The sequence below is a fragment of the Agelaius tricolor genome, unplaced genomic scaffold (assembly GCF_023055355.1).
Source record: "Agelaius tricolor isolate 1412-34295 unplaced genomic scaffold, bAgeTri1.0.p SCAF_22, whole genome shotgun sequence".
Taxonomy (NCBI): Eukaryota; Metazoa; Chordata; class Aves; order Passeriformes; family Icteridae; genus Agelaius; species Agelaius tricolor.
In genome coordinates, this window is record NW_027269282.1 from 753,854 (window position 1) to 776,868 (window position 23,015).

Genomic DNA, 23,015 nt, shown 5'->3' on the forward strand with positions numbered 1-23,015 from the left:
ATAGCACATGCTAAGAAAGGCAATTTCTCAGGAGAAAAGAAACCTGGACTAGATACCATGCAGCATTATGAATTTTCCTAAAGCTAGGAAATCACTATGCATCACTCTCAAAATCATTGTAGAACTGAACACAAAGGTTAGCAGAAATGCCTAAACTCACGTGGGTTCCATTATACACCACTTAGTGTAACCTACTTTTTAGTATTCAGCATTTCAGTATCAATAATGCATAACGTCAAAAGTCGTTCAACCCCAAGTACAGGCACGAGAAAGTAAACATGGATCTTGGCGAAGGGCCGGCTGCAGTGTGGTGTCACTGCTGGATTTGCCTTGTGCCCCCGTGCAGAGGGACAGCAAGATGGAGTTGCTGGAGCCTTCCCTGTGCTAATGGGGAGCTGGGGACCTGCCCCCTCTGCGGAAGAAAAGCAGAGAAAATAAAGGTGCAGAGAAAATAAAGGCAACACCAGTGCCTTGGTGGGCAGCTAAGCAAGGTGCCTGTGCCTGGTGCCGTGTGCTCCAGTACAAAGCTCCACTGCCCCAACCGGAGCTCTGCCCGCTGCCACCCCACAGCTCAAAACTGACCCACACGGGGCTCTGGCCACGCTTTCACTACCTCTGTGCCTAGCTTGGCTCATTACTGAGTGCTCAGTGAACATCCCTACACCACCTTTTATTTTCCCTCCTGAGAGGCTGTTTGTTCTTCACTGGATAAATTATTTACCATTAAGGAAATTAAGGTGGCCAGTAGGGAAGCACAAATTAAGAGTAGGGGAGTCCATGAGACCGGGCTGCTATGAGACAGCGTTTCAGCTTTCACATGTATTCCCTACCCAGCTGCTAAAGCAGCTTTACCGTCAATCCTATTTAGGGCAAGAACCCAACGGAGTATGGAGATTCCAAAGCTCAGTCCTTCAGCCAGAAATTGCTTTACCTTCTATTTTCACTTCCTCCCTTGCTTCTCCCCCCTTGTGATAGTTTCCATCTCATATCCTTGGGCTACTAGTAACAAGCATTTAGAAAGCACATTAGGAACAAGAGAATTGGAACCCCTTGAAGTTTTTCACAACAAAATTTATTAGAAGAATAGTGGTTTTGAAAAGTCTAGCATCCAGTGAAAACTACCATACACAACGTTACAGCTGGGAATGTGTTTCCAAAATGACATGGTCAAATAATACAATGGAGCCATTAAATCTTACACATGCACAACAAGAGAATTAGCGCTTTGACATACAATGCAAAAAATAAATGGACCACATGAAATAAAAATTTAAAAGTACTTATCACATACATTAAGACACAGCTTATTTAGTCCAGTCAAAAAATCAGAACTGCATTAAAAAAATTAATGTAGTGCAATCAAACCAAAAACCTTAATTTGTGATCATAAGTGCTCTACTACATAAAACATTGATCATAGCAAGGAACAAAAAATTCAAATCACACAGTACAAAAAAAATCTGTAAATAAATATAAACTACAGTACAAGAGAAATATTAAATTATACAATTCCGTCAAACTGTAAACAGTATATTGAAATGAGGTCCATAAGAGTAAAGGGGGGGGTTCCTGTTTTTTTTTCCCATGACACTTGAACTTCTAGAGGTCAGAGAGAAATGCCATTTTCCATACTCTTCAAAGACTATGGGTTACATAAATAGAAAGAGAAGACTTTTTAGATGTAAAGTGTCAAATAATAAAGCAGAGGTGTTGCTGACTTGCGACTGCCAACAGATCACCATGAAGGCAGAACAGCAGATTTTAGTTTCAGGCTTGGCCTCCAGGTGAGCACAGCACAGAGGCCTGGCACTGCAGGTGTTCAGTGAACAGTGCTCAGCCTTAGAAAGGAGGCGCCTCATGAGCTCTGGTCCTGCCCAGGAGGTGGAATTAATTACGGACAACCTGGACCTCTGCTGATTATCTGACAGGTTTACACGCTTGTCATACAAACACCAACTTTGGCAGAACAATTACTAATAAACTCAAAGCACTCCCGGCCCATTGGTTTCCATCACAGTGGCCAGTGCACAGAATTCTCTAAGGACATTGCATAACTAGAGTGTAGAGGTCAGACAGCCAAGGACCCGTGCTTGAGGTTAGAAGTAGTTATGGTGAGAGAGAAGCAAGAGCCACGTTAAGAAGCTGCCTCTGCTGTTCGCAGAAGCAGCTGGGAATGTATTTCATTTTTAGCTGCGCTGGCTAGTAGTGGCATTTTAAAATATATAAGTTTAAGATAACATATATACTATATATGTATATAATATAATACATATTATATAATATACATAGGAATTTCTTACAATACATACCAGGAACCCCCACGCGATCTGCTCAGTAGTAATAACTGAATATACAGAATGCCACTATAAGTGTCTGAGGCACTGTGTGCTGGAGAGTAAATATGCAGCTTTAAAATCCGTTTGGCTGAGTTATACCTGGATACCTGAACTGAGTTTTAAGTTGACATTCATCAAGGATGTGCTATCAGCACGTCAAAAGAAAAGCAAAACAAAATACAAGTCACTGCTAGGTTTAAGAAGAGAGTACAAGTACCTGAATTGAGTGAGGATAGTGTGTAAACTGTCCCTGAGGGTTTTTAAACAGTGTGTGTACAAGTTGGATTCCTAAGAACATTAGTTTAAACTTACACTGCGGACTGATAAAATACCAATGTTTGACAATTTAACAAGTGGAGGTTAAAAAGAGTTATGAGCAAACACTCAAAACATTTTATACATTTTAAAGCAGCAGTAAGCTGCTGTAAGCATACATCCCATCAGTACAAGCAACACGTGGGACTCAGATAAAGGTTTCTATTTGCAAAAAGCCCATCATATATCGATAAGTAAAGAATATTCACCTGCTAAATTAGAATGCACCTAGTTACAGACTAGCAATTCAAGATTAATTTTTTAATCAAATACTTTGCTATACTTTGCTATTACATACTAAAATTCCTTAAGCTCACTAATGCTGGTATTCTAATCTATCTTTTTTAAATGTTCCCCCTTCATTTAAGAAATATACCATTCCACAACTTAAACATTAAGATCCATTTTCAGTCCTCAGATGTAAAAAGCATGTCAATGAGTTTATATTAAAAATTTACACGGTAAAAAGGCTTGAATTTCAGCCAGAGATTCTAAATACTACTCATTCCCTGAAGGCATAAGGGAGAAAGAATCCCTACCCATTTTTCTTGTGATATAGTTTTCAAACTGAACATTAAACAATGGTCCAAAATGGTTTTTTTCCATTTGGGAAACTTCCCTTCCCTACCCATCATCCCAGATTCCCAATGTTAAGCCCTGAAATGGCCTACTGAAATGATCAGTTAAAAATACCAGGCATGTATATATACATCCCCTGCCTGAACTCCAGAATATTTTGTTGTACTAAAATCTGTCTTTAAAAGACAGCTTAATATCCCAAGAAACCTTGTGATCTGACCTGACAAGCTGTTCATGATCCTAGATTGTATATTTGAAGTATTTCATAACCTGAAGACCAGATTTAATTAAGACTCTGGCATTGTAACAGAGAAAGTGCTGCAGTTATTTATCCCTTTTCTGGTACTTTAGAATAGGTCAGACAAGTGCTTTTTATTGTTTCCATGTTTTCACGCAGGCATAAAAAGTATTATCTGCAAAACTATTTGAGAAATGTAGCACCAAGTAACTGATAAACTGTTTAAGTAGCTCTAGTAGTATCTTCATTATTTCTGAGTAGGAAAAAAATATTAAGATAAATTGTGCTAGGTGATGATGAGAGAAATTGTTTTGGATGTTAACTTTTCCTGCTCCAGTCAAAATGAAGCCTGTGTCCTAATCCCTGCTCTGTAAGGTAGTTATCATCTTGAGTCCTCCTAAATTATACTTACCAATTCAGTAGAGACAAGCACAGGGGCACTGGTGGGGATGCTTGTTTTTAAGCAGGTAGATTAAATGCCCTGGACAGGCTAAAAAAAATCCTCCTTTCTAGTACATCACCCAATCACAGAAAATTGATTTTGCAACTGGGCTGAGAGATTTTTGTAAGGATTAAATAAAGCTCTCTTAATATGAAGGTTTTTATGACAATACCTGAATATAGGCATAATTCAGTAGGACATGAGGTCCAAAACTACTGCTGTAATACTGGTTTAGAGACTTGGCCCCAGTCAAAGAAAGAACAGGAAAGAGAGAGAGAGATGGACACCGGAATGCTCTAAGTACTTAACAGTTTTTTCTGGTACATATGAAGTGGATCTACAGATCATTTTGGGTTTGAAATATCTCTCTGCCTACTGGTCATCACAGTGCACTGTGTTTATACACTGGATAATCTGAAATGAGTTACTATAGTGGCTACTTTATCTGCTACATTCATCAGAACTGCATACAACTAGCAGTGCAGATTTTCAGGTTTCTGAAGGTTCCAATTACTGAATTTTCAATATAATTCAAGATCAAGTAGAAACCTTTATAGTACCAAAACAAGTCTCAAAATTATTTTCTTACAGCTTTCTAAAACAATATTAGCCAACATTATGTACTGATGCCAAGAAAAAGCAACATTGACCTAGACTGAAATTACATTTAATTTCTGAAACATTTGTGGGGAATACCTAGAGGTTTCTGATCCTCACGAAAATGAGGGAAACAACCCTTCCCATCCTACTTCTAACATTTGGCAGAGAATTTAAGCTATTTAGAATATTGTGACAAATCTTTCAGTAAGGTTAATAATCTCGCCTTCATAAGATTTTGGACTGCAATAAGAGTATGCATTCTTATACTGAAGAGTTCAAATTTTGTCTTCACTGAAGAAAGAGGTCTTTACATTACAGATGCAGCCACACTAGTTTTTGAGAAAAAAAGGGAACAGTAGAGTGCTCCCTTCACTCCTTGGACACTGTGTTCTTCTCCTAAGACTCAAGGACATCTTAAGAGCATTACTTGAAAGTAAACTGGAAAGAAACACATGGCAATTCCAGTTTTGCCTGTATAACAATCGTTGCAGATGATACAAAAAGCAATTCAATCAGAACTAAAAAGTTGTTTCACAAAGCTTACTCAACCCTAAAGCCCCTAAAACAGCTCCCACGAATTTCCAGGGAAAGGCAATGTACTCTTGAGTACTCATGAAAGAAATATATGGATGCAAATGTTGGCCTGCCACAAGACAAAGCACAGACTATTCCTTGTCTGCTCTTACCCAGTCTAAACACAAATGCAGTTACCTCCAGTGTTTAGGAATATCCTCCAGCAGTGGAAAGTTCTGCAAAAAATGTCATGCAGGAGTTGCGAGAGAACACAGAAGCTGAATGTGTTCCCTAACTAGAGGCATTATCCTATCTGTATCCTCGCATCATTAAAAATATTTTTTCTCCAACTGCCAAAAAAAGTTCAGAGTTTGAATTCAGGCCTAGCAGTAGGGTTGGTAATGCAACCACCAAGTTATGAGTTCTGCAACAAAAAAGAAAGTAAAGGCATACCTGTATTGCTTATGTAGCAACTTCTCCTGCGCAACAGGGAAAAAATGAGAAATTCTAAAGGAAACTGTCTGGAACCTTTAGAAAAAAATCAGGGAATGACTGGAAAATAAATAATCTTTAGACAGAAATAAAAATGAGTCCAGAAACGTGTCCCTACAATATCTAACTGGAAACGTTCAACTCTATAGCTGTACTCAAGCATTACAGCCACAATAATGCCTACAACACTGTGGAATGAGGATCCAGCTGGCTGAAAGTGAGGTAATAGTTTGTAATAGGTCAGAGTTCTAAAAAAGCACTTTTACATCTTACAAATCCAAATGAAAAAAAAAAAAAAAGGACACATTTCATACATGTTGGGCTTTCCCACCAGAACTGTACGATAATTAACTCCACACCAGGACCCCTACCACACTAAGCCTTACTCATCTTCAATTATATGCTGCAGCAAAGATTTACCAAGCAACACCTAAACTTCAGTACAATATGAAACTTCGATTCTTAAAACTTTATACACACAAAATATAAAATTACTTTTCTAGGATGGGGTAGGGGAGGGGGATTCTCCTTCATGGTACTTGGACTGAAAAACTAGTTTTCAGAGACTGCCACAAATATAATTCACAGTTTCTTGCTGTCAGGCTTTTTCAGCTACATCAACGTAGTACACAACAATACTGTTAAGTCCAATAACTACATTGGATGGACATTCTCGGGAATAAGAGAAAACTAGTGACAAAAAATACCCGAAAGGTCTCCTCCTAACAACGTCTCGATTTTTACAGGGTTGCAGTTTGTCTATGTTACACGTTAATGCCATCTCACAAGAGCAGCAGGAGAAGGCTTTAAAATCTTTTTCCTGTCCAAGTGATCCAAGTAACATAAGCATCCACTTACCAGAAATAAGATGAGAAACAAGGCTTTTGTTACAAAGACCGCAGTGAACCACACCTTCCCACACCAAAATATGGTCAACCAGGGATTTTGGCCATGCAAACTGCTGGTCAGCAGAAAATTAAGCATGCTAATGGACAAACATTAATTCCAATCATATATTTAAAATGATCCCAAATACTACTAGTTAGCTACACTGAAAGCGCCTGCAAAATATATGTAGTGAAAAATGAAACAAAATATTAGTGATCACTGCAGCACTTAGAGTGATACTAGTCTTAAGTGATGAATCACCTCAGAGAAAATATGTTAGATGGGACTTTGAAACAAAAAAGTAACATTAAAAGGTGCACCTGAATATTACAGACTAAATTTACAAAACCTACAATAAGGTAAAATATATATCTTTTGAATATTCAGCAGCTTTTTTTTAAATTTGTTTTTATTTTTTGAGAGGCTCATGAAATTTTAAAAAGGGACCACTAACTAATCTCAACCATGCTTCACAAAACAATAATGGCTATTTCATATTGCAGTTACCAATGTAATGCAATTAGTGCTTAAAAAATAATCTACACTTTTTCTTTTTTTTCCTTTTTAAACAGAGACCTTTGGAGGAAATATGGTTGTTCAAAAGCTTCTCGAAAAAGAAAGATTACCTGAATAGTAAGTTATCACAGATCAAGTGTTGTGTTTAAAAGCTTTGCAGTTATGAGTATTACAATCTTCAGGTCTCAGGACATTTAAACTGAGAAAGTTACGTGTTTGGTTTGTTGTTGTTTCTTTTTTTAAATCCACTTCCTAACCAAAGCAAATAAAGAGTACTCAACTTCTCACTATCTATTTACAATTCTTAGCCTACAGTCTGAAATGACAAGACAAATTCTCTTTTAAAACTGCAGCATTAAAGGGTAGGCACACCATTCTTCTGCTGCACGATTGTCACCCACTTAAACATACACATACAAAATATTTAGGTTAGTAAAATGAGCACTCCACGTACACTACAGTGACAAGTTTTATAAAACTCAACTCATGTTTCTTAAATAAGGACAACTGCAAAAGGTTAAACCTCTCTCAAGAGTAAAACTGTGTTACGTTTTTTTTAACTTGCAACAAACTTTCTACCATAACCTCCAACAGCAGATGAAACCACGCCTTAAACTGCGCCTTTATTGCAATCACCAGCTAAACTGGACCGTATTGCAGAGTTTATATACTGCTACTGAGCTTAAACTGCTTTAAATGCCAAGATGACAACTAGAAAGCTACAAGGAACCAGGATTTTGAGGACTAAAATATATTAAGTAAACAAAAATAAAGTATACTTGGGGCCAAATGCCCAGTCCATTTTAAGAATGAGCAGTGCATATTTAAAACAACAGCAATGGTGTGCCTAACCTTTGAAAATATGAAGTTGCTGGGGAGGGGGAGAGGCTAATAGAATCCATTGTTCCAGAAGTCATTCAGAATCCCTAGGGCTACCTAGGTCACCCTCCCATGAACTTTGAGAGACCACTTTCACTGACATCACTTAATGCTCTCACACAAAAACTCCAATGTTTCTTTTGGTTGTGCAAATGGGGAAAAAAATGCTAAGTCTGTCTACCTTTTGCACAGATTAAGACCAAATTGCTTCTACCTGAAGAACCAGCAATTATGATTTGGTCATGTTGTGGTTAAGTCCAGTAAGTTCCACTTAGTTACTGACCACTCCCGCAGAAAGTATCAAAGATAAAAGTTCAGTACAAAACTTTTCCTGGATCTCCATATAAGCATAAAGATACCACCATACTGAAAAAAAACCCAGATTTGTGGTTTACGGAGTGCTTTTTTTTATGGTGTTTAAATGCTTATTCTAGCATGTGCTAAACCACTATCAAAATAGATTAAATAAAAACAACAACAAAAAAGCAGGACTCAATTCCTGCTACTGGCAACTGTAATATTTAAAAAGGAAACACCCATTCATTGAGTGTTCGACCCTGACAGTATTACAGATAGATATGATGCAGAGCCCGAATTAGATCAGGCTACCAGTGTTTTACTTCTTCCCTGAACATTAACAAGCTCCTTCACTAATGTGGATATTTGGGCAGACTACTGAGGTTGTAACGTTTGAGATCACCATTTTGTGGGCTATTTTTTTTTCCTTTTTTTTTTCCCAGTATCACAGTAGTTTGTTACACAAATCCCCCATCCCTGGATTAGAGTCTTTTAAACTAGCTGTTGGGACCACATAGTTTAGTAAACTCAGAACCAAGTCTGTAAAAAGTGTAAAGGTCACAAAGAACCGTAGTTCTGGTATAATGAGGCATACCCTAATACATCATTTAGTGTACCCTGACTGCTCCTGACTGTGAGAAGCTTGTCTTCCGTGAGATAAGGCTACATCCTCAAGCAGGTGAGTGTAAATATCACCCTTCAAAAACACCAAATAAAATTACAGCGAAGGTAGTGTTATAAATAATTAACTGACATTTTCTGAAGGTAGTGTATGTAAGTTTTCCCTCCCCTCCCCTCCGGGTGAGCACTAAGCAGATGGTAAGTACAGTTAATTTAGAAAGAAAACAGTAGAGAGCCTAATTAGACCCAATTGATTATCTATCTAGTCGACAAATCTGAGTTCAAGAGAGGTACCATTCCTAAATAATTTGATTTAGCTCAAACCTTTCAATCAACTGGATCAACAAAAAATAAGAAGGGGAAAAAAAAAGATTTCTGAAACATTTTTGAAGAATGACAGTCTGATTTTCATTTTAAAATTGCCTGGTTTCAGGAGAGTGTCAGTTTAACAAAGTGGACTTATTTCTATAAAGGCAGATATGAAAAATCCAACATCAGAAGTTCAGGCAGGCTCTACAGGCAAGATGTCCACTTCTACAGATCTGCATTCTTTGTGAGGTAACTCAATTCTCTATTACAGAGAAACATGCAAAAGGCAAAAGAAAAGAAAAGGAACAAAGAAAGAAAGAAAGAAAGAGGGCAGTGGGCAGGTGAAGGAGTGAAATTGTGCCATACTAGGCCAGAAAAATTTACAAATGTGACATTCAGAGCACATCTTTCACCTGTGTTCACATAAGTCTATGCTAAACTGCAAAGAAAAGAGCATTGCAGCAAACAGGAGACTCAGGTGCGCTCAGTGATGGTTGAACTATGCAGTAGTGCTCACCCAGTTTGCAAAGTAATTGGCACTCTACAACATCCCTACTCATCCTTCAATTCATTCGCACTTTGTGCTGCTTCTCCCTGGGGATCTAATTCAATCTTTACTGAAACATCCTGCCCCTCCGACCTCATTAATTTCATTTTTTTCTTTGGAGGGTTTTTCAAAGTGCCCAGCCTCTCTTTAACTTTGTACTCCAGTGTACTGTGGGGGATCCCATAAATACTCTGAGCTTTGGAAACACTCATTTTCCCGCTCATAACCACAGAGATTGCTTCCTCCAGTATCTCGCTGTTGTACTGTCTGTATCTCCCTCTTTTCTTCCTAGGTTGCTTGGAGCCAGGATCTCCCTCTTGATCTGAGGTGGGATATGGCTGTCCAGAGGTAGACTGCTCAGCATCTGAGCCCCAGGAATCTGGTCCAGCATCCAGCAAACTTCTCCTATTTTGTTTTGGAAGGATAGCCCTTAACTTTTTGCTAAGCGCGCTCTCCGTTTGTGAACCCATTACCAAAGAGCTATAGCTGAACTGGTCACCAGTGCGGGACTCCCATGAAAGGTCCATGCCTCGAACTTGTGGTATCTTTAAATCCACAGGAGATGAATGGCTCACGTCCTTTTTCCCATCCTGCTTAGTTTGAAGTGCCATTTTTTGAAAGGCAGAGTTTTCTGTAAGAAAAGGAAGGTCACTGATGTTGCTGAGTGCACCATTTCCCCTGAATTTCATGCGGCTGAAATTGAATTCGTAGTGTGGTTTTGCCCAAGAAGCCTCCCTGGATAATATTAAGTGCTGTCCATGATTCTGTAGTCCAGATGGCCCATGGCTGGCAGCTGTAGAGAACTGGTTTCTGCTCAGCAGTTCTTCACTAATCTGGAGTGATCGAGCCAGTGGTACTTTAAGAGATGTGGAGTGGCCATAACCTTCCCTGGTTCCATCCTGCAAGCTTCTTGGAGGTACCCCATCACCACTCTGTAGTCCCTCCGGATGGTGCTGGCTGGGTCTCCCAGGTCGCCTAATTGGATGGAAGGAAACTGATGTGAGCAGGACTTGCACAGGTAGGGAGGGATGGGTGAGGGGGCCACTCCTTTATTAGAAGGCCTTGCTTGGGTAACATCACTTTTTGTGTTATTTATTTTTCTCTAAATTTTTTTTATTACTTTAATTTTTTTTTTAAAGTCTCAGCATCAGTCAGTTTTAAAACTTGTTCGCAAAAAAAGAGAAGCTTTTTGGGCAAAGAAAAATGAAACCTGTTGGCTGGTCTCTGGTTGGGTTCACAAATTCTCGGAGTAGAAAAGACTTCGCGCAAGCGTCTGAAAATAGCACCTTAATTACAAAGTAGTAATCAATCGCCATAGATCTACACACAACTGTGTTACTGGTGTGACGTTACCACTAAACAAGCACAGTAATAAAAGAGTAAGCCAAAGTGCAACATATTCAACATGTAAATATGACTGCCACCTGCAGTATCTACACACAGGTGGAAACCCTGCATAGTGTTTGCTTACATCATATTGAAGAATTGCTGCTCAGGATAAAAGAAAAAGCTTAGCAGGCCTCAGAGACATTTGCCTGACTTTCATTAAGCACCAAATATGAAAGCTGGGATACTGCAGATCACAAAGAAAACCACTTACACTAGACTTACCAAACTGCTCTCTTAACAACTAATTGCGTATAGACAGAGCCCTGAATCTCATTTGATAAAAAGCATGCCTAGGAAAAGGAAGATCTAAGCGCCAACTGTCATCCAGATCAAGGGTTAACAAAAAAAAAAAGGCAGTATGTATTTTTACCATTTCCCTTTCATCACAAGTGCTCTTTCTATGAAATTAAGTACTACTGCTGCAGAGAATCACATCTATTTTAATGCTTTGATTGCTTAGCCCCCTATAGTTATTAAGTCACATTGGTTTCAAAATCCACCTCCAAATTTCTCCATGTTCAGCATACAAATTAACAAAGAGAATCTATTTTAATGCTCTGGGACGCTATACTGGCGTCAAGCCCTCCTGGCTAAGTCAGCATTACTTAAGGATAGGATACATAGTACTGAAAAGCTACATTATTATTTTTAACATCACACTGGGATTAAAAAAGAGTCTTTAGAGAAAAGACATCCATTGCAAGAACCTGGCATGTAACATACACAATGCTTGATACACATGCTGTTCACTTCTCTCCGGGATGCAACAAGTCATAGGATGTGCACAACAAAAGTCAACAAGGATTCAGAACAAAATCCAGAGAAATGGCTCAAAGTTTGCAGTTCCAAAGAACCCTCTCAGACAATGTGCATTCTCCACCCCTTCTACAGCATGTATCAGCATCATAGGGTGCACCAGTGATTCTACACCTCAATAAAGGTCATACAGGCAGTTAATAGAGAGTTACACCCGACTTAGTGATGCTGAACAAACTGCAGCCAGCCTCCTATGCCACACACCTGGACAAGTAACCACAGGTGCAAGGATGCCACATCCTCTCTGGACCCACAGGACTGAGCAGGACAGTGCCAGATGCTGGCCCTGCCATCCCTGTGTGTTGGACTTTGGCCTTCACTTGATTCACAAACAAGGGAACAAACAGTACAGAGCCTCAATGGCTTTTGCTGCCTTCCTAGGAAAATAAAGATGGAAATAACCTGTTCAGAATTAGAGGAGAAGTACTGCTAGGGAAGGTTTATGCTAAAGAATTGTAAAAAGTACTAAGTTTTAAAGAGGGATTGAAGTATTTTATTAATAGAAATATTAAATGGAAAAGTAATCTTGAAAAGAGAAATCTGAGACAGTATATTTTTCCAAAGAGAAATGCAAAAATTCAATCAGCTGTTAGCAGTACATGGGAATGGTGGTGGAAGAGGGTTGCTAGTTGAGATTTTCAAGTTTTCAAAGGCTATCATAAAGCTAAATCCAGCAATTAAATAGCACTTTAAACCATATGCTATTTCTGTACTTCAGTAAAAAATATTTGTTCACAGTAGCTTCAAGATAATCAACACCCAAACTCCTTCTTTGTCCCAGTCAGCCTCTCCAGTACCCCCCTGACCAAGAGTAAAGGGTTTCTAAATGTATGCAAATGGTGACCATTAGAAATATGAAACCTAAAGATTGGTTTTTTATTTAACAGTATTTCACACCTTGAACTGATTAGGCAAGGGTAGTACACCACATACTTTGTGATTATTTCTAAAAAACACTTGTTCAGCACTACAGAACAATCACAAATCCAAAGTTACATTTAAAGTTTTCTGAACTACCAGACTTCCTGCCCCATGTCCTCATCTAAGTTGTGGTTCATGCTAGGAAATATTAACAAAAATCATGCAGTGATTTAAATCTAATTCAGCATGGTTTATCACCCAAATCATTGTTACCTCTAAAATAAACTTTCCTGTTTAGCTAACTTTGCCCTAAGTGAAATGAAGTCTAAATATACTGCAAAGCCTCTAAGACTCTTCATGCACTTATTTGAACTTGCATGTTCACAGCAATAACCTATCACTAACCCCAAGAAACAGGTAATGCAAGGATCTCTGGATAAGCACCAAATTGGCAAAACTAACAGATATTAGAGTCTTTAACTGCAACTTAAACCTGTCTCAGTTGGCAACAACTCTTATTTGGCAGGTGGGGTGAAGGTATTTGCCAAAGGTACAAGTTGAAAACACATTACACTCCAAAGGGTTAACACCAAAAGAAACTTAAAATTACCAGGAGCTAAGCACACATTTTTAGTACAAAATTGTTTTAAAGGTCATAGTAAGTTGCTTTCTCTTACCCATTTCCTGAAGTACTAGAGCACCCTGGAGAGTGACTCAGAGAGGTGCTGCCAGCACCAGGACTCTTCTTAGTGGATAAATCAAGCACACCGTCTGTAGAGACAAAAGAATGACTTCAGTGTTTGAAGAAGCAGGATCAGCCATGCTGATCTTGTCTTCAGCTGAAAAGAAAAAGCAAATCTTCTGAGCTGAAGTAATTTTTAGCACACATTTTTTTTTGGTTTATTGTATTTTTGAACAAAATAAGGCTTGGGATTTTTTTGCAATATGGTTTACGTGTGATTTCAATATAGTCTTCAGTAATCACAATAAAAATTAACAAAATTAAAAGTGCATCTGTTACAGGAGACATAGCATAATAAATTACCTACAAGTGACAGTTCTGGATACAACAGAACCTATCACATAACTATCTTTCAGTGGTCCAGAACTGAGACAATCTCCAAGATTTGTCAATCTGAGATATTCCCCTCCTTAAAGGGAGGCTGCAAGCCAGTACTAGGATTTTTTTTCTTTTTTTATCCAAATCTCTTGTAGGAAAATTCACTGAGAATTTCATACTGGAAATTAAATTAACACACACATAGATGTGAGATTCCTTCTCACATGGCAGCCAGCTTCATCTTTTTTTTTTTTTTAATATCTCCAAAGGGTCCCTACTGGAAAAGCTGCTGCCTTTCACCTCTATTGTGTCATTTTATTCCCTCTCTCCCATATGCCAAATTGGTTTTCCTGTTAGACTGCTTCCTCCACTCTCACTAATGGCACATCCTCAAGCTCCCCCATGCTCCCCTGCAAACCCTTATGTAAACTCTGCCTTTATAGGCACCAGAAAAAGGGAGCATGTTTCACCAGGAAAGCCTTGCTCCTGCTGCACTGAAGCAGCTGGAAATTCTAGTCATTTTAATAAGTGCAACATTGTCATTGAAGCAGCCCAGACATCTGAAGTTCCCGGAAACTTTGAAACGAGGAATTTATGAGGCAGAGATAAATGAAACCTGTTGGCAAGGTGAACTTGAGACATATGAGAGCTCCTCACTCATTCCATCTAATCAAGTGAATACCACCCAACACAAGAACAATGTAAGGCAGCTTTCAGATCGCTTAAAGTTCTCATTTGACATATGGAGAAAAAACATGATAAACAGTGAACTAGAATTAACTTACGAAAAGCTGTTCCACCCACTGCATTTGGGAACACACCATAACCCAAACTTAAGCAAGCAGATAATTAAATTTTCTTTTTGAACAACACTTATGCAGGCACAAGAGACACAGACTGGATCAAGTCTTTCATTCTTTTCAAGAGGCTGGACAGCACAGGCAGCTGCTGGAGGCACTTGCATCCATGCTTCCTCCTCAGAAGAGTCAGTATGACCTAGAAGCCCCTGAGGAGAAGCAGAGCCAACCTCACACCCCAGGGAGAAATGTACAACTAGCTGGGTACCCTTCAACCCCCTAGAACAAACTATAGCACAAAGCACCACTAGCAATCTTTCATGACAGCCTCTGAAATCTCTCATTAACAAGTTTGGCAAAATCTCTTTCCAATTACATTAAATGTAAATTGGGAAAAAAATTTACATCAGCAAACAGATTACTGTATAATTCAATATGCACATGTTCTACTCTCATAACGAGCGTTATGAACACCATACATTATCTTACAGCTTTTTCCATCACATGGTAGCTAAAGAACAGTTCGTGTTCATGCTTTTTTCTTCACCATACCATCCTCTAATTAAAAGGGAACAAACCAAAAGCAAAACTGATTCTCTCCCTCTTTCTTTCAGCAAAAAGTTTAACAATGAGAACAGTTTAACATTTATAAACATACATGCAAAACACACTCACAGAATGCATTTATAATGAAGACAGCTAGAAACAAATGCCTATCAGTACAGGTCCACATTTCAAGAGAGACACTATTCAACCTCTCACTGCAGTTTGTAACTGAAGTGCAACGACAGCTTTCAGTAAGTGCTCTAACTGCGGTATGTGTCCAGATGTCCAAGCTGCATATTACTGGACACATAAAATTAACTTCTTGACAAAAAGCTTCATAAACGAAATTTAAAAGAATAAAGGGATACCTACTTTTCTGTCACAGCTAGAAAAAGGCTTTTTTTTCAGGCAACTTTTCCATTTGCAGATGGACAGCCTACTGTGACAGAATGACTTCAAGCACTAACATTTTTCTGAAGAAGGATAAAGGGTCTAATTTTAATCAGTACAATACACTTAGGATTCAACAATTTCAGAAAAGAAAAGTTCATATACTATATCACTCACAGAATTTGCTCCTTAAAAAAAAAAAGCATTTTTGATGGAAAGGAAGGTTTTTGAATTAAAATAAGCTCTGAAACACTGTTAGGATTTATTCAATCTGTGCTCTGCAGAACAAGTCTATTTTTAAGGTAGAAAAGAGACATTTCTTCCAAACACACAAACCTGGAAGTTTAGTGCAGTTCATGGGTATAATTTTCATAGCCTTCACAAAGCAATTTCTCACAGACTTTTTAAAGATACTCTTCTCACACCACAACCAGAAAGGAAATAAATCAGCCTTTCAGTCAAATTGTGCACTAAATCTTCAGAGAAGAGACAGCATTATGATTTTTATGACCATGTGAACTTCTCTTATGAGCAAGTGTACAGTCTATTTTGGCAGACTCTTTCTTGCATTTCCCAGTAGGAACAGCACATTCATCGTTGGAGTCTAGAGCATGTCCATCCCCTTTGCCCTTCTTCTGAAGAATGTCTCATGTCTATGGGTCTACATTCTTTCAAAAAGCCTTTTCTCTCCCAGCCACACTGAACTAGTCATTATTTAACTGTAAAACCATCTACTGCTTTTCCACTTTAAATTTTATGCAAAAGTGCAACCTTCTAATTGGTTCTGCAATAAGAATGCCATTAATGGACTGCCACAGGATGCAAGACACTGGTAAGAGTCCTACCTTGTTCACTAGGTTCTGACTGAGACTTTCTGACAGTAAGGTCCAGAGGTGAGTCTTGGTCAGCCATGAGCAGTTTGCTGAGCACAGGGTTCTGAGCAGTTGCAGCCGTGGGAGAGGAGGCGACCAGAGATGCTTTCAGCAGGCTTTGGTTCTTTGTGCTATTGGGCTGGCTGGAGTCCTGAGTAGAGCTATTTTTTGAGGTATATTCAGCAGCAAACTGTCGGATCATTCGCTGCATGATCTCACGGGCCACTAGGGGAATATTTGGGTCAGAGACCCTAGGACTGTCTGCAAATATTAGAGATTTCTTTTAAGGAAGCACTTTAAGTAAAACAGCTTTTATATTAAGTCATTGTTTATTTACCAAAACAAATCCAGGGAAAAAAAAAAAAAAAAACCAAAGATAAAATAGTTTCTGTAGAAAATGTACTTTAGCCTTAGAACACCTGAATAAGAACCATTGCTAATTGTGGTACAGCCTTCCCAAAATAACACTTTGCTAAAAGAAATATACAATCTCATATTTTGTTTTAAAATATAGATATATTCTACCAGACCTTTAAGAGGTGTGGAAATGAAAAGGAGAGCTTAAGTGCCAAGTAATGGAGCTCATCCAAAAATATTGAACAGGTTACACAGTGGAAGAGTTGCATAACTTACCTGCAGCTACAGAAAGGTAAAATGGAAAATAAATTTGCAGCAGTCCCCTCTAAGTTTACTGAGAAATAAAGCCCTGTAGTTCTGATAAATTAAAATAATTTGCATGAAGATCAAATGTTCAAGTGTCTTCCTTCTCATTCTATGTATTCCTTTTGATATTTCTAACATTGCAATCAATGCAGGATCAGAAATCACCCAAAGAACTTGCATATACACAAAACCCCAAGATATGTCACATGACAAGTAATTCTATTTCTAGAGGAGCTGCTAAATCTATTAGTAACGGATGTGAAATGGAACAAGTAGGCATTGCAATTTATTTCTATGAAATAGTGTATAAATAAAAAGGTATTTGGGCATGTGGACAGCACAAAAATTTATTGACAAAAATCACTATTTTAGACCAGTAGTAATTTTTGATGAAAAAGTAAATCTGTAACTCCTAAATCCCAAAAGCTAAGTCCTGCCACTTCACTTGAAACACTGTGTTCTCTGGCCAAATCAGTTTTGTAGTTTTTAAACAAATAAACAACCCCCCCAAAAACCAAACCAACAACAACAAACACCAACTACCCACAATACTCCCAAAAAACCCCAAAGCACAGAAAACCACACCACTATTCCAGAAACGGCTCAAAAGGTTTGATTTTCTATTACCGAAGAAACGTTCAGAAAACAACTGTACAGTAGAAGACCAAATAAATCTTTAAAAGCAGCTCTCAAGAGGGAACAATAGAGAAGTGTTTACTACCTCTTTAAAAAAAATTGCCCAGGTTGAAAGGTAATCTATTGAGATTGAGCTATTAGAAGCATTAGGAAAATCTTCTGCGGGATCTTTCAGTGTTAGATTTGCCTTTTGCCACCATTTTTGTCAAAAGTACATCAATCCAACAAACCAGCTTTATGGTATGTGTAAAGGATGACTGACATGAAGGTTTGAGCAAGCTGCCTACAAATCAAAGAGCAGCACTAGCAGCCTGTTTCTTGATGAAACACCATATTGAGCTTTAAATACTTATCAGGCCTGAACTCCTTTCTGTTAAGCACAGCTTTCTACACCTAAGATCTTATACAGTCACCACGTACATTCTTACAGTAAATTTCTGTAAATCCTATAAATTTCGAGGATGTTTATGTAAATATGTAACCATTTTCTTTAAAACATCCTGTAGATTTTACTTGTTCTTAAGTATCAAATACTACAGTTTTAAGAAGACACCAAAAAATGAACCAAACCTAAATTTTGGTACATTTATAATCTCACTTGCTTCCCAAATGGTCCACAAGGACACCAGCCTGAAAAAGTGTGAGGGTTTTGTTCTGCTGTGGTGGCATTTCTTCTACTTTTCTAATCTCTTCACTATAACTTCCTGAAGGACATAGAAAGGCTCTAAGGAGGCCCAGAGGGACACAATTTGATGGCATGACCAGACAGATACCAACTGTTTGACATGTGCTTGCAGCATATACAAGCGGGGCTGGCAGGAATGCAGAGCTTTACGGCACTTGTGTTTTCTGAACGAAGAATCAGGCCCTTACTGTGCACCATGTTCATATGTTCATTTCAAAAATGTTTACATCTGAACATATTTACACATTCAGAAATAAAATATTACATATGCCTACAGCCATGCATCCTTGTAATCTGCAACTTCATAGAATCAGACCAGAATGACAACTTTCTAGTGCTGTTCAAGATAAATGCACTAATTTGGGTCAGAAAACTCTGTCTCCAAGCAGAAGGGTAGGTACCTAGCACATTAAAGGCTTCTTGCTTAATATAAAGCCTGTATGCTGAGGATTAAAGCTGTTCAGGAGTGGAAAATATGTGCTGGTGCCCATCCAGCATCGCTTGAAATCAACCACATATCTATCTTGACTCCACCTGTCCAGGTTTTTTTAGGAAAATAAAACTAAAATTAACTAAAACATAGACATTCTCTTAGAAGAGAAAATTCAGCAAAAAATATCAGCTATACATAGTCTGAAGCAGTACCTCTGAGCTTTAAAGCCTTAATAGCTTTTGTGTATTTTTATATCAAAATCTTAAAAGGGCAGTATCAAACAAATAAAGGATTTAATGATTTCATTAAACCAGAAGAAGGTCCTGTCCTGCCACAAAGTAAAGTAACAGACAACAAAGTACTACCACTCTGCTTTCACTGGAAAAATACAAGTATTTGAAGGAAGCATTACTGGGTCAGAGTTGCCAGGGACACAAACTTCAGAGAAAGGACTAAGATTAATGGACAGTAAACCTGTTGAAGAAGTTTGCTGATCTTGTTAATTCCCTATTCATGTTCAGTACATTAATGTGTGGCCAGTGTTCAGAGAGCAGCTGCATTTTCTCTGATCTACCCGGGCTACAAAATACCCATCTCAAATGTTACTGGCAGTGAGGATGGAAAGAAGAAAAAAACTAATTGCTGGCAGGAAGCCAGGAGAGCTCAGCATCTCTAAGCAATGTAGGAACATTAGAGTTCTGCCATTCTTTGTGTCCTCTTTGGTATGACAGTGCCTTGGGATCTTATGGCAGTAGCATGAGTTAGATTTCAAGCAATCTAAATACAAGCAAGCTTGAAAATCATGCATTAAGGATTCAGAACTGACTTCCTGCCAGGCTTCTACCCCTCGCCTGTTACTCTTGCACCAAGCACAGCTTTGTCCAAGGAAGAAAAACAAGGCTATATTTTAAAAAAAATTCTCAAAGATTCTTAGACATCTGACATGTTTCATTATCTTTTTCTGGGTATCCAGCCACAGACAGAGTATTATACCATTCATTAACAAACTGCACTATCTGCTGCTGGCTCCTCAGTGAATTTAAAAAAGCATCCTTTCCTAAAAGACACATGTCATACATAAAGATTTAAGTTTAGTGGTAAACGAATGAGGTCTTAAACAAACAATTTGAAAATGATGGAAAGGCTTTTTTTTTTTCATCACCAGAAAAAGCAATATGGAAAAAACCTGTTTTCTCTAGACTTTAGTTTTCTTAAATTCCTTCTGGATTTGAAGATAAATGGGATAAACTCAAAAGCAAAAGGAAACATTAAGCTTACAAGAAAAAAAGAAAACTTAAAAAGGAAGCCTTGGAATAAAGGCATTATCTGAACTATCAGTAGTAATGCAATAACTATCCTTCCCAACATCCTCCATATATTGCAAAAAGTATAGAAGCATCATAATGTATAGCTTGTATTTATTCATTTGAGTCATAAAAGAAAGGCTAAGATACTGTTATCTACTTAAAACACCTTTAAATATTTTGGTCACTGGAAGGAGGGGCTGAGGACTGGCTACAGCAATTTCTAATTTGTTAAACTGAAGCCTTGCATTGTCCCCCAGCAGATAGGTTGGAATTACTGATTTGGCAGATTTTCTCACACATGGGTTAGACTGATAAGTACGATGTACTTTCATTCAGGATGCATTTGGAAGCAACCTCTGGATTAATGTTTCTCAGATTTGTAGAAAACAGTGAAATGAGCTCTGTGCCTTCCTTAAGAGCAGTTTAAGCAACAACTCTCTAGAAAATATTTAGGTGATTTTCTAGCACTGAGCATGTTCTTGGCATATTCTACAGCAATTCTTTTGTTGACCACATTTTGAATTCTTCATATATTCCCCTTAGCACTATTCCAATAATATTTTATACTCTAGATTGTTGGGAATAGGGTAGGTAATCATTACCAATAGTGAAAAGACTGATGACCTTTAAGAAAAACTGCATTAGTACATATCCCATCAAAATAAAATTATTAAAGAAAAAAAAAAAAGAATACACATTACCCACCTACAACCACCACTGCCACTTGACCTTTCTTCCAAACAGCCCACCCACCTAAACACTGGCTATGGGAAACAGTTCTGCGGGGTAAGAACTGAGTCATCTCTCCAAAAGTGAAAACACCAGGGATCTCATGGAGAGATTTGGTTTAGGGTTAAACAGTTTTATGCTCCCTAGGCATCAATACTCTCTTCCAATGTCCCAAGCCCACACTGTTATGTTGCTACATTACTTCAGAGTCAATTTTTATCCTTGATAAATATATATAAAGAAGATAACTGAAAAATACTGAACATTCCACTTGAACATCAGATCTTTGATACCTACATTGCATGCAAAAAGATCACAAGAGAGACCATTTCCCGCATCCTCCTCCCCCATTAAAACCAACCTTTTCTGTAAAAGACTGCATTGAGGAACTCTTCCGCTTGCCTTTCAAAACGAATGATTTTTGCTTGCTCTTGTCTAAGCAGAGCTTCTTGTCCAGCTTCCGAGGCTGGCTCATCCAGACTGACTAAGTGTTCCTGCAAAGATATTTAATATTTGTAAGATCTTCCAGACTCCAAAATTAATGACGTTCCCTAGGCACTCAATATTTTACTAAATTCAAAACATTTTAAGGTACTCAGCACACTTGAATTTATTTAAATCAAACCTTGTTTTTTTGGCTGCATCAGAACATTGTACTTTGTCCTGTTTTCTTGTTGTAAATTGGACTGGTTTGAAGGTCAACCAGAGGGAGAAATTAACCCTACACAAATACCTTGCAAGTGATTTCCACATGGAGCTACAATTTAATAGGAAAGTTACATTAAAGGCAATAGTACAGAAACACTGGCTTAAACTGACAAAGAGTTTTGGCACCCTCTTGGTCAGGGTGGTGGTGGCAGTCTGATTAAATGGTGCTTGCAGTCCCATTGAAATGATGCACGTGGACTTGTCAAAGCAGTGGTCCTGTGGAAGGTCTGCTCCTTCCCCAGGGGTCCAGTGGTGGTTCCCCCAAGTCCCCAGACCTTGAGATCATACAACACCCTCAAATCCAGGCAGGAACAGTTCAGTACCTACCCCAGGACAGGGAATTTTACAATGGAATGATGGAATCCTATGAAACACAGGATGTTTTGGGGAGTCCTTGACAGCACATTAGCAGAGATGACCATCCTTAGGCTGGGTGTAACAAAGAGAACACTACACCCAACTCATAGGTGGGGTATGCAACTGTTACAAAGGACCCATCACTAACAGTTCATCACAAGGTGATGGAAGTGCTGGTAGAATACATACTTTGGTGACACCTTGTATTGTAACATTATTCACCCCTTATTCTACACCATCTACATCATATCCAAATTAATAACCTTCTTTAACTCTACTTTATATATATATACATACATGCACACAATGAAACATTACACACAGTTCTTGTTTAAAATTAGGTGTGTTGAGGTACCTAACAAGTTTCCCCATCTTTCTGCATTACCCACTAAGTATAACCAGGTCCTTGAGCAATAACAATTCCATGGATGGATTTGCCATTGCCTGAGGTAGGATTAATCCAAACTATCTGTCCTAACATACCTCTTATGTGTACCACAGGGATTTTATCTCCTTCTACCATGTGCAAGGGTTCTGACTGGGCAAGATCAGCTTGATTGATGGAGTTTTGGCTGTTGGTGACCAGGTGGCCTTTGCTAAATGCAGCTCTCAGTTTTTGATGGTCCCCCTGCCCAATGCTTTCAGGGTGGTTTTTAATAGTCCATTGCACCATCCACCTTCCCAGCAGCTGGTTCATTATAAGGAATACAGTACACCTACTCAATGCCATGTTCCCTAGCCCAGGGTTTTCTAAGTTTGTTCTTGAAACAAGTCCCATTGTCAGACTCAATTCTTTCCAGGGTGCCATGCCTCCACGGGACTTGCTTTTCCAGGCCGAAGATGGTGTTCTGGGCAGTGGTGTGAGGCACAGGGTAGGTCTCCAGCCATCCAGTAGTTGCTCCCACCACAGTCAGCACATAGCACTTGCCTTGGCAGGTTTGGGGAAGAGTGATGTAGTAAATTTGCCATGCTTCCTTGTACCTATATTTTGACTACTGTCTACCATACCATAAGAGGCTTCATCCACTTGGCTTGCTTGATTGCAGCACACTTCTCACAGTCATCCATGAGAGATACTGTCTATGTTTAAGTCCACAGGAGTGGTCACAGGCCCATTGGTATGCCCCTGATGACTGGAGGCATCAAGGGCCTAACAAGCTAGAAGTAATTATCCTTTGTGCTATCAGTCCAGAT

At 38.6% G+C, this 23,015-nt stretch overlaps 1 protein-coding gene across 4 annotated transcripts in view; it reads right to left on the bottom strand.

Moving 5' to 3' along the window:
• LCOR (ligand dependent nuclear receptor corepressor) overlaps nt 1-23,015 on the bottom strand; it is a 90,008-nt gene that overhangs the window by 24,147 nt on the left and 42,846 nt on the right. For 3 of the 4 annotated variants that reach the window (XM_071446145.1, XM_071446148.1, XM_071446146.1), the window contains 3 exons: nt 21,118-21,250; nt 16,277-16,564; nt 13,316-13,409 (listed from right to left, as the gene is read on the bottom strand). In XM_071446145.1, the coding sequence (XP_071302246.1) occupies nt 13,316-13,409; nt 16,277-16,564; nt 21,118-21,250 (515 nt within the window). Of the gene's footprint in view, nt 1-1,050; nt 10,548-13,315; nt 13,410-16,276; nt 16,565-21,117; nt 21,251-23,015 lie in introns of those variants that run through there. The other variant, XM_071446149.1, reaches the window with a different exon arrangement.